Source organism: Salvelinus namaycush, chromosome 3, assembly GCF_016432855.1.
Source record: "Salvelinus namaycush isolate Seneca chromosome 3, SaNama_1.0, whole genome shotgun sequence".
NCBI classification, from domain to species: Eukaryota; Metazoa; Chordata; class Actinopteri; order Salmoniformes; family Salmonidae; genus Salvelinus; species Salvelinus namaycush.
The window spans coordinates 28,718,254-28,730,416 of record NC_052309.1 but is presented as its reverse complement, the minus strand read 5'-3'; the positions used below and the strand labels follow the sequence as shown (position 1 = coordinate 28,730,416).

The 12,163-nt window shown below is 41.6% G+C and overlaps 2 protein-coding genes across 8 annotated transcripts in view; both read right to left on the bottom strand.

Moving 5' to 3' along the window:
• The window catches only part of LOC120045180 (ubiquitin carboxyl-terminal hydrolase 25-like), a 40,685-nt gene extending 33,209 nt beyond the window's left edge, over positions 1-7,476 (bottom strand). For 2 of the 6 annotated variants that reach the window (XM_038990141.1, XM_038990137.1), the window contains exons 1-3: positions 7,254-7,473; positions 3,472-3,549; positions 2,211-2,412 (exon numbers count right to left, since the gene is read on the bottom strand). In XM_038990141.1, the coding sequence (XP_038846069.1) occupies positions 2,211-2,412; positions 3,472-3,549; positions 7,254-7,295 (322 nt within the window). In that variant the 5' untranslated portion in view covers positions 7,296-7,473. Of the gene's footprint in view, positions 1-2,210; positions 2,413-3,471; positions 3,550-7,253 lie in introns of all 6 variants that reach the window. The other 4 variants (XM_038990136.1, XM_038990139.1, XM_038990140.1 and 1 more) reach the window with 4 other exon arrangements.
• Positions 7,477-7,721: 245 nt separating this feature from the next.
• On the bottom strand, positions 7,722-11,744 carry LOC120044315 (arsenite methyltransferase-like). 2 transcript variants are annotated; one of them, XM_038988930.1, is made up of 10 exons: positions 11,661-11,744; positions 11,100-11,230; positions 10,716-10,866; positions 10,469-10,605; positions 10,097-10,166; positions 9,501-9,582; positions 9,167-9,298; positions 8,786-8,928; positions 8,532-8,654; positions 7,722-8,104 (listed from the first exon to the last, which is right to left on the bottom strand). In XM_038988930.1, exons 3-10 carry the CDS (start codon positions 10,728-10,730, stop codon positions 7,967-7,969), a joined length of 840 nt encoding a protein of 279 aa, XP_038844858.1. In that variant the 5' UTR covers positions 10,731-10,866; positions 11,100-11,230; positions 11,661-11,744; the 3' UTR covers positions 7,722-7,966. The 2 variants fall into 2 exon arrangements, with proteins under 2 accessions (XP_038844858.1, XP_038844859.1); XM_038988931.1 differs by lacking the exons at positions 10,716-10,866; positions 11,100-11,230; positions 11,661-11,744 and having other exon boundaries at positions 10,471-10,587.
• Positions 11,745-12,163: the final 419 nt, after the last annotated feature.

Below are 12,163 nucleotides of genomic sequence, written 5' to 3'. Positions count from 1 at the left end.
GACCACAAAGAGAAGAGGAGAGCTTAAAATTTGGTGCAGTAGCCTATAATATTAGACAAACCTTTAAAAAGACTAAGGTGAGTCATCATCAGAGTAGTAAATAGAGCAAAAGGTTCTCCCCTCTTCCCAGACAACTCTCAATTCTATTGACTGGGTTAAATTATAGGTCACGTGTCAAACTCATTCCAAGGAGGGCCGAGTGTCTGCTGGTTTTCGCTCCACCCTCGTACTCGATTGATGAATTAAGGTCACTAATTAGTAAGGAACTCCCCTCACCTGGTTGTCTAGCGATTAACTGAAAGAAAAACCAAAAACCTGCAGACACTCTGCCCTCCGTGGAAGGAGTTTGACACCCCTGTTATAGGTTGTTTTCCTTATTTGACACATATCCAAAGGAGTGAGTAAGTTCATTAATCAGGCCATTCCTGCATGAAAGTCAAAAGGGGTGTATCAGGATATGGTGTTCTCCAGTGTTCCCGAACAGAGAAGGATATGCCTCTGCAGTAAAGGCAGGACTTCTCGTGCCCATCTCAGAAAATTCCACAGAGATGACATCACTTAATTTCAACAAAGTAACCCCTTGTCTCACATGAGAACCAGGAGGCATCCTACTAAGAGCCATCCCACAGACCTTTATACAATGCTAAATGCTTACTTCGAGCTTCAATATGAAACTAAATGGGAACGATTTGAAAAATATGATCAAATATAATTAGGGGAGACAGTAATGTTAATCATTCACATACAGTGCATTCAGAAAGTATTCAGAACCCTTGACTTTTTCCACATTGTTACGTTGTAGCCTTATTATAAAATGTATTAATAAAAATGTTTCCTCGTCAAACATCACAATACCCCATAAAAACACAGTGAAAACAGGTTTTTATAAATGTTTGCACACACACACACACACATAAATGAATTACCTTATTTACATAAGTATTCAGACCCTTTATTAGGAGACTCGAAATTGAGCTCAGGTGCATCCTGTTTCCATTGATCATGCTTGAGTGGTTTCTACAATTCAATTGATTGGACATGACTTGGAAAGGCACACACCGGTCTATATAAGTCCCGGAGTTGACAGTGCATGTCAGAGCCAAAACCAAGCCATGATGTCGAAGGAATTATCCGCAGAGCTCCGAGACAGGTATTGTGTCGAGGCACAGATCTGGAGAAGGGTACCAAAAAATGTCTGAAGCATTGACGGTCCCCAAGAACACAGTGGCCTCCATCACTCTTAAAATGGAAGAAGTTTGGAACCACCAAGACTCTTCCTAGAACTAGCCGCCCGTCCAAACTGAGCAGTCGGGGGAGAAGGGCCTTGGTCAGGGAGGTGACCAAGAACCTGATGGTCACTCTGGAGTTCGCTAAAAGGCACCTAAAGGAACAAGATTCTCTGGTCTGATGAAACCAAGATTGAACTCTTTGGCCTAAATGCCAAGCGTCATGTCTGGAGGAAACCTGGCACCATCCTTACGGTGAAGCATGGTGGTGGCAGCATCATCCTGTGGGGATGTTTTTCAGCAGCAGGGACTGGGAGACTAGTCAGGATGGAGGGAAAGATGAATGGAGAAAAGTACAGAGAGATCCTTGATGAAAACCTGCTCCAGAGCGCTCAGGACCTCAGACTGGAGCGAAGGTTCACCTTCCAACAGGACAATGACCCTAAGCACACAGACAAGACAACGCAGGAGTGGCTTCGGGACAATTCTTAATGTCCTTGAGTGGCTCAGCCCGGACTTGAACCCGATCAAACATCTCTGGAGAGACCTGAAAATAGCTGTGCAGGAACGCTCCCCATCTAACCTGACAGAACTTGAGAGGATCTGCAGAAAAGAATGGGAGAACCCCCCCCCCCCCCCCCCCCAAATAAAGCTGTGCCAAGCTTGTAGCGTCATACCCAAGAAGACTCAAGGCTGTAATTGCTGCCAAAGTTGCTTCAACAAAGTACTGAGCAAAGGGTCTGAATACTTGCGTAAATGTGTTTTCTAATAAAATGTTTTTGCTTTGTCGTTAACGGGTAACGTATGTAGATTGATAAGTGATTTAAAAAAATAAAAATAAATAAAGAATAAGGCTAACATAACAAAATGTGGAAAAAGTCAAGGGGTCTGAATACTTTCCGAATGTACTGTATATAATGGGTTTGAGGCCTACAGATTTTTTCTTATGCACACACCGGAGATGAGGTAGGTAGTGGTACTCACTGGTATCTCCCTGGCTAGGGACTGCCCCGGGCAGTGCTGGGTGAGGTAAGTACTCACTAGTGTCTGCCTGGCTGCCCACGCTGATGTATCTGTCGTTGCCCACCTGGGTGGTCTGGTAGTAGGTAGCCTCATCCTGCTGGGGCACCTTGGCATTCTTCTCCGTCAGAAAGGCCACCGCCTCCGCCAGGTCTCCATTACTGACCTGCAGGGATAGAGCTCTACTGTCAGAGTTTAGATGGTTTGGTTTAGATGTAGACTGGTTTAGATGTAGACTGTCAACACTTACTCTGGGAGATCAATAAAGCTGATGAATTGGGTGAAAATAAGCAATTTCCAGAACTCCCACTGGAGATTTCAGAACATAAAATTGGTAACATTTCAAATTGTGTCAAACCATTTTGAAAGCATCCCTGAAAATCAATATCCGCTATACGGTCTGGCAGTATCAGTCAGCCAGCCAGACCATATAATGGTATCTATGTGCTCCCCATATTGTACGGTCTTCCTATTAGCTATATGCCTAAGTATGTTGCAGAGCTGTCTGATTAAATCATTTTACTAGTTCTTCAAAGTAGATAAAGCATACTTTCACAAACTGTCTCGATCCCTCTCGCAGACCGTCTATGCGGTCTGTGTGCATCTAGCCCAATGACTGTACGATCTAGCCTAAGGTAGCAGGCGTAAAAGTGTATCCATCCAGAGATCTGTATAGAATGTCTCCGCACTACCAATGGGGGGAGTTGTCTCAAAGGCACGAGACAAACTTCCAGATTAAGCCAATATAAACTCATTGGGCTTATTTTGGACAGATTTTGGCAAGTGAAACCACTCGCTTTGCCTCTTCCCCTCTAATCTGTCACTCTGTCCGAGCCTGAAAATAACTGGCGCAATGGATTAGGGTCATTGTAGTTAGTTACCACGTTTCTGTGCTGAACTAGGTTGGATATTTGCTAAATGAAAACTACAACTCCTTTCAGCCTAGCGTCCCATAGTTCTTGACTTGATTTCTCTCGTGAATGATTTGATTTCTCTCTAAGAAACAGCATGTTCGGCTCACAAAAAAACGAAATGTAATTCAAGTAATTAGTTGTTTAGTAACTGGATAAAACAAACACATTTCAGTTAAATTGTTCAGCACTACAGACTAAATACAACAGCTTGATCAACACTCAGACATTGTAAATTGAGAAATCTAATAAGATCTCTCAATTTGACATCACTGCATCCGCACCGCAGGGCCTTGTGTGTGTGTGTGTGTTACCTGCAGGGCCTGCTGGAGCAGCTGGACGTCTGTGGTGCCTGTGACCTCCCTCAGCTGGTTCAGTAGAGTCTGCTGGTGCTGTCAGGAGCGATAGACGCACACGTCATCAGAGAAACAGGCAGTCAGAGATGTTGGGGGGAAGAGGCAGAGAGATTCATAGAAAGCGAGAAGAGGACATAACAGGACAGGACACACATCACTCTCCATCACTTCACTACACATCAGCAGGAGCACATAATGTCTGAGTGAATCATAAGTGAACCAAGCTCGCTAGGTAGGCTGCAGAGGGTGTTGCATTGCAAGTAGACTACAATGTTTTACCGAATCCATGCAGGCCTTATCTGGACCCCTGACCGTTTCTCTAAACACCAGACAGTTAGGCTTTAGCTAGTGGAGAGGATGAGACTGCACTGTGCACTCATGTCTGCCCTGCTGTAACTGTTGCATGTCAACCCCAGCTGGGATGCAAGGGCTTACCGCCACACAATGGCTGTGTCCACTAAACAATGAGCCAGTGCATTACACACACTGGCCGAGTGCACTCCAACACTCCAAACAATGATGGAGAACACTTACTGTCAGGGCCTGAGGCTCAGGCCACTATTCTAGGTCCTAGGATCGTAGCCATAGAGGCTTGTACAGTAAGTAGGCTCTACACTGTTAAAAGTGGCTGTTGTGCTGCAAAGATGTCATCATGGACGGCCCATGTTTGAGTGGGCCGTCCAAACAAAGTGGGCACTTACCTGCATCACTGACTGTTGTGCAGAGAAATTGATACATTGTGAGTTTGGGAATACATCAAAAACGGGGCGGAACGTCATTCTACAGGATTTGTGTGGTTCACTGTTAGCTAGCTAGCTAAATCATTCTAATGTATCCTGGCAATATAACCGGTCACTATGTAGACCTAACTATTAGCTAACGTTATGTTGTCTTATAGGTTTCAGGTACACAAGAGCCGATGGGAGTGAATATCCTCGCAACAATGTTGCCAAAGATCTTCAAAACAGCTGGCAGGTCGCAGATTTACACAAACCACTGCCTCTGAACCACCATGATCCAGAAACTGTCGGATACCGGACTAGAGGCACGAGAAATAATGTATGTCAGTGGACACAGACTCTAAACCTCGCTTAAAAGTTACTGGATGCCAAATCTGTAAGCGAGGAAGCACTACACAGCAGCATCTTCCCCAGCTAAAAGAACGGCATCAATGTCCAGCAGAGCCAACAAACAATAACATGGGACAATTGATTTAATTCGTGCACAATAAATGGAAACATTCAGATCAACATTAATAAATAATTGGCGAGTGTTAGTCACTCTAGAAGTGGCGCTAATGCTCGGTATTTGCATACATTTAATGTAAGCTTGCTAGCTAGCCTGTGGTTATGTTGCATTGCAACAAGAATTTTGTCCGTACTACTTTTTCAGGCAAAGTGCATTTATTATGAATTTACTTATTAAAGCATTTAATTAAATTTAAAAATTTTCAACTTAGATGTGTAGTTCCTTGCATTACTGTGTTGGCAACCGGTTTATTAAAGCAATAAGGCACCTCGGGGGTTAGTGGTATATGGCCTATATACCACAGCTAAGGGCTGTATCCAGGCACTCCGTCTTGCGTTGTGAATAACAAACCACTGTCTTGTAGGTAGAAAGTGCATTTTAGTTCGGTCACGTTTATGAACACATTATATAGGCTAGCTACAAGCAGGCAGAACATGACAGTGGGTGAGAGGAGTGAGAGAGGTCAGGCGCCCTTTAATATTTTATTTTATTTTACCTTTATTTAATTAGGCAAGTCAGTTAAGAACAAATTGTAATTATTTTCAATGACGGCCTAGGAACAGTGGCCTGGAAGCTGACCCAAACACACCTCAACACATCCTCATGTGGCAAGTCTAGAGCGTCTGTCTGTCTGTCGCACAAAGTCTCTCCTTACCATGAGGTCAGTGAATGACACTAGCACAGCGAGCCTTATAGGAATGAGCATTCCTAAGTGTTACAAGACCAATGAGTTTACAGGAGTAGCCTTTAGTCATGCCACCTCAAAAAGCACAAGAAAGAGGATTGACATCCACCATCTCCGATTGTTCTGAAATAATTTCTGTAGTTAGAAACAGATAAGATCAGCATTACTGAAACATTATTTTGTCAAAATATAATTTTCTCTCTGAGAAATTAAGTTAATTGATTAGGTACTATTATTACTGAAGATTATATGAATGCAATAGATTTAAATAATTGTTCATTTGTTTGCAATCAATTTGCTTAATTTCGCAGAGGTAACATTTTATTTCAACAAAATAATGTTTCAGGAACGCTAATCTTATCCCATATCCAATGTGGGTGAATTTAAGCCTACATGCAACCAAGCATGAAGGCAATATACTTGTGTTTTGAATGCTAACTGTGTGTCACTACCTAGGTGTATTGCAACTTCACAGGGCAGCAATATAAATAGCCGTATATAGTCCAATAACATGATGATGATAAACCTCCTGCTGTTCTGAACTAAGTCAATAGAGAGTAGAGTCTAAACATGTTGCCAAATCATGTCACCATCAACACTGATCAAAGGATGTGGTGCTGGATGGTAATCTGAGGGATGGTAACACCCTCAGACAAATCCCATGACAGTGTAATACTGCTGGTAGGTAGCTAGCTCCCTTACCTAAAAAGAGTTGAGTTATGTAACCAGCTGCTATGGTGTGAGGGCTATGCTGTCAGCAGCCAGCTCACTAGTACTAGGCTAGATCATTTGCTTCATATAGTTAATGTTGATTAACAACCTATTGCTCATTCTGCCCTCTAATAATGAACTAAAATGAAGAAGTCATGTTGTTGCACCTCCTCTTCCAAATCCAAATAAGAGATAAGGTGGAATGTGACCAATGTTTTTCCATCTTACAATCAAAACACAATCAATTATGCATATCTGCATAGTTGTACTAGATACGTATTTATCAAATATATGTTCTCTAACGTAACCTGTCAAACTAACCAACCCACACCCAGCAAGCTTGCAGTAATGTAGTTGCAGTCACTCATCGTTGTCACTCCTGGCTGCCTGGCAGTCACTGCACGTAAACAAACATATCCCAACAGTAATTACAGTAACGTTAGCAAACCAGACCACGCACACAGCCTGGGTCAAGTGTCTTGCTTGCATGTTGAACGCAATAGTGACTTGCTATTATAACCCCTCAACAGTCAATAACTGTAAATTACTTCTAACTCCTTAGCTGACTAGCTAGCTAACATTATAGCTACATTTGACGGTAGCTGCTAGCATCTGACGACAGATGATCACAGGGCAAAGATTGTCTGAACTTGAGATAGCTAACATTTGGCCACCCAGTAACGACCAGCTTGTAACGCTGAATTGACGACATTAGCTAGTTACCCAGCTAGCTGACGTTAGCTGTTGCCCTCATAGGCGTGTCACTGTTGGTAAACTTATGTTAGCGGGGCTAGCAATAACGTTAGCAAGATAACGCGCTAGCTAACTTGCTGACACTGTAGCTAGGTCTAGATACCTAATTAGCTACTGTAGTTGGATACCTATCTGCCCTCGTGATTTCTTTGACAAGGCAATGGGATTATTTAACGATGCATGTTGTTTGTAAATACTTTCAGGGACTGTACAATCGATTGAGTAAATATCCCAAGGATCTGACGCCACACTTGGGAACAAACGACAAGCTAACTTTCTCTGGCAGTTTTGCTAGCTAGCAACCAGGCGGAGAAGGAAAACATTGCCACTACGATGTACCTACCTTCTGAGAATGCTGTTGGAGGACATTCTGCTCCACGGTCATGGCCGGTTGAGAATGAAACGAAAATATTTTCAACAAAGGTTAAAAAAAACAACCTAGTTATATCCAAGTGAAATAAAATAACAGTTAATATGTCCCCCAGTTAACCAACACGATAGCGGGCGCCATGGGAAATGCAGCCATGGAGGAAAAATAAATGCAGCTGGTAAGCGATCGCTTTTCTGTTTTCGATTAGTACTGCCTTGTTGGACTGCATTTACGTCACTGATCTAGTTTTAGAATTACGTAATGAACAACTTTCAGTTCTGTATTCTTGCATACGTTCCCTTTTCATTTCTTCCAATACGAAACCAATCATTTAAAACCAACGGTTTGGATTTTGTTTAATAACATGTCAGCTTCACTATTAAAGGTTTGAACATATTTGTGTCTTGTGTGATTACCAATGACTATGAATAAGGGTAATAATGTGTGTTATATAATATAATAACTTTATTTTTCCTAAAGAGAGAAAGACAGCCTTGATACAATGTGTGTATTTTCTAGATTACACTTTAATGCCTTAAATGTGTGGCGTAAGGTTAGGGACCAACTCAGCTCATTTCTAATAGCAATGTATTAACAATTAAACAGAGCCCACATTAAATATATTTGCAAATCACCAAAAAAAATGTAGTTAACAAAATCATGTAACATGTTTATTATATTAATTTTCATGAAGAAAGTAGTATATCCCAGTTGGTAGTGTCATACTTTCCCACTGGTTCTCCAATGTTCCCAATCTTGGTGGAGGGCTTTGAATGAAGTTTGAGGTTATCAGCAAGTAGGAATGGGTTACTAAGGTGACAGCTCTGAAAAGCACATCACAAAGGAGAGGAGAGAGAGGAGAGAGAAAGAGAATTAGCTACTGGTGCTTGCAGACTACTGCATATAGCTATCTATTCGGCAGTAGGGCTTTTGAGACACTGAGTGGGCTGAGCTGTGTGGTAAGCCTCCTCCTCCTGCTCAGAGTGATGCTGTGACCTGAGTGGGATGAAGGGGCTGAAAGTGCTGTACTTCTACATAACAGAGAACATGTACCACTGCCAGATACAAGACCATAGGATCAACTTATGAGGATTTATTAATTACAATGATAAGAATTGCTGACTAGAATTTCTCTTTCTTTCTCTTTATGTAATGTAGCACATATTGTTATGGTCTATATGTATGGTGGAAAAATATACAAATGCATGATGGTTTCTGGATAGCCCAGAGGAAATATAGTATGGGGTTTACCTGAGGGGCACATTTAGGGCTTGGTGCAGGTTTGTCTGAGTTTTGGATGGAGAAGTCAGAGCAGAATCGGGAATGCTGAAGCACGGCTGCCATTTCTGCATCCACGGTTACCTCTATGTCTGTCTGTAGGGATCAAGCAGAAACACAAAACACAGCTCTTCAGAGGCAAAACGCAGGTCCAGAAAGGGAGAAGAGGAATACTTGCCAGCTTTTTAATAGGGGAATAAGTTTGGTGACAAATTACTTGGACACACCTCAAAACAATGATACATGTCAAACTTGAGTAGGTCGGGATGGTCAGGGACCGTTCCTTTGTAAGCCACAACTGCGTCGCTCTGCTTTCTATTTTTGGGCAACTTGAAGAGGTGATAAGTTGCAGAGGTGTGTGTGATGCCACCTGTGGGGAACAAAAAAACAAAGAAACAGATGTTTTGATCTGATAGTTGGTAAAGGGAGTGGTTGAAATTAAACAATATATTCCTTTGTTCTCACCCAATCATGTTTCAGAATAATGCTCAAGAGAGATGGTAACAGAGAACGGAACTGTTGCACCTTGCTAGACATTGAAGTCTACCTTCATCTCGTTATCCTATTCATGAGATCATTGAGAGGCAGACATTAATGTGCCATCTTACTTGCTTTCTTCTGTAGCTCACTATTGTGGACTATGATGTGGCTTGCAGTGAGAAGGTATGGAGTACTAAAGCCCACCTCGTGCACTAGAGAGATCAGGTCTCGCCAGTAGAGGGCACCACTCAAGCCTTCACCTGTCACAACACACAAAACATGACATTAGATGAACAATTCCCAACCAACTCAAACCCCCCTCCACTGCTATGTTGTTGATATTTTAATGTATCTAGAACAGTGTGTTATTGGGTCTCGCATTGGCTCAACATCATTATTCCTGTCAGATAGCATACATTCAACTTTTAACTCTGTCAGCTGTCACAAATCAAGCATTCTTACCCCACAGAACTGGGTCTTGTTTCAAATGTTCCGGAACAGCCTTGCTGGAATATATGTCACTAAAGTAAAGTTCCCCACCCTCCTGTAAATACATAGGATTTGACATTAATTAAACATTTTACAATCTACAAAACTTATCAGAGTTCTGACAAGGCTCAAGAGACAATCAAAATACTATATTATTGTATGAAGTTCATGTGATATATTATGAGGGAATAGTTTTATTGTTTTATTTTGGTCATTTATTTTGGTGCTAATCTTTACAAAAATAAATGTTTTACAATGTTGTAGGTGAAGGTAAATCAAACCATATCCTCATAAGCAAAAGTTCATTCTTTCTCCAGCAGATGGCAATAGAGTATCTGCTTTCACACTGCGTGTTGCATAACGATAGGTTCACATACCGACAAAGATAAATGAGGAAAAGCAAATGATTCATGAAAATGATGCCACTTTGTAAATCAAGTAGTTTGAAAATCACATAGTCTTGTTTCCAATTTTCAGCATTGCTACTTAATCAATATTTTATATATTTATGTGAGGCATGCAGCATGCTGCTGAGGTATTGGCTGACCACCAGAGAGTGTGAAGGTTACCTTGAGCACTCTGAAAGCCTCCCTGAGAACCGGCTTCTTGTCAGGACACAGACACATGGCACAGTTTGACCTACAGACAGACAGACAGACAGGTAGGAAGACGGCAGAGACATCAGTTAGTCAGGGTATCTGGGAACCGATCAGGTCACCAATCAGGGAACAAATTGATAAATCAATCTGTGAGCCAATCAGTGAATAAATGGTAAATAGATAAGGCATTTTCCTTTAACAGACTATTAGCTCAAAGGAGATGGAGAGGAGGGATTGTCATTGGAAATGTGTTGTGTGGGATTTTCATCAGTAAGACACTCGAATAGATCCCCAGCAGAAAGCAAGCCTAAGGGTGTTGAAGGAAGGCACAGCTTTACTCACACCAGAACATCCAGCGAACCACTCTGTATTCCCGTCTCACTCAGTTTCTCTATGTAACCCTGCACAAATATGGTGTTGGGCTTCTCGTAGCCATACTTCTCCTGGTGGTACTGGACATATTTGCGTGATGCCAGGATCTGGGTAAAGGATACATAGTATGAAAATCACTTGTGATCCAGTTTTATTTGTGATAAGATATTAGATAGGGAATTCCCACAAAATATATTGTGCGGCACTGTAAGCCTACCAGTTCTGCTGTCATGTCAATGCCGATGACATGACCGCTCTGGCCCACTAGTTTACTGAGAATGAAGCAGTCTCTGCCAGAGCCACTGCCCAGATCCAGCACCTTACAGCCCTATAGCTTCTCAGGAACAACCAGCCCACAACCAGAGTATCTGCAGAACAGCACAGTAGCACCCATGATAGTAGATACTGATGCATTGAAGGTGCATTGTTACTGAGAGTGACCAATGCTGGTGCAATGCAAATATAGTATTGATGCTTTTCACATAGACAAACAGTGAATTAGATGTTATTGATTTTGCCTGTTATCAGTTACAACATGTTTATTATTAGGAACATAACAATATAACAATATGGGGTTATAAACCAGAGAGACTTAGCATACTTTTTGCAGACCGAGGGGTGGACTAGTCGAAGTACATCAAAAGTGCTCTGGGGTATTGGGGTGGATGGTGACATGCATGATGCACTGGTCTTTAGATTACCATGTATCTCCAGGCGAGAGCCATAGTATCTCTACAGTGAGGAGGATTATAGTAGATCAAATAAATATGATTCAGACATTTAACATCAGATACAGTGGCAAAAATCTGTTAAATAAGAGCACAGTATGCTAGTGAGGGAAAATATATACCTGAACAAGTTCATGGTATTCCAAGGTTTCCATGTTTTAGGCTGACTATAGCTGGTTTCACTTAAATTGTTGCCAAGAAAACAAACACTTTTTTTGTTCAAAACACAAAAATGATAGGCTGGACACACAAACATTCACATACCAGAAGACAGTCTGGCGGATTTGCAATTACTGTGTAACAGAGATACTAATAGTGTAAGGTGTAAGCACACCTTGAATTTATTGTAATCCCTGCATATTTTAATTGACATAATTATTTTTTCATACAATTTTTTAGCTGGTAGTAGGACTGACCGAAATGACAGAGCTTACCTGGCTAGAAAGATCGCTTCACAGTTGACGTTCCCTTTCCCCTCTCTGCATTTATTGAGATCTAAGAGCAAGGTGAGTATTGATTTTATGACAACTGATTGGACTAGTTAAAGCCAGTTGGGTTTGGAAAAAGGGCATCCAGCAGAGGCCTATGTCCTGTAAAATCCATCCAAACTTGATATTACCAGATTTTGACGATTTGTTGAGGCCAAGTTCACTTACCCCCACTTCATGCAACAAACTACAATTGTTCTTCAGTTGTATTCATGTTTTTCATGAATGTATTCTTTAATGTGTTCTTTATGTTTTTACCTGTCAATTGTCCAGGCACTTTCTTTGTACTGTACTGAACATTGTTTTTTGAGTCACGTATAGCAAATGTTTTCCTCTATCCCCTCATGTCCCACACAGAGTTTGTGTCGTCTCTGACTGCACATCTTTCACAGTTCAAAGCATAATAACATAAATATGCAAGCTATGTGAGTTGGAGATGTCTCAAAATC

Excerpts from the sequence above, each read along its gene's own strand:
- LOC120044315 (XM_038988930.1), bottom strand. Across the intron at positions 10,167-10,468 it reads GGTTCGCTGGATGTTCTGGT|GTCAAACTGTGCCATGTGTC; the intron begins GTGAGTAAAGCT and ends GTCTGTCTGTAG. Across the intron at positions 9,299-9,500 it reads ACAAGACCCAGTTCTGTGGG|GTGAAGGCTTGAGTGGTGCC; the intron begins GTAAGAATGCTT and ends GTGTTGTGACAG.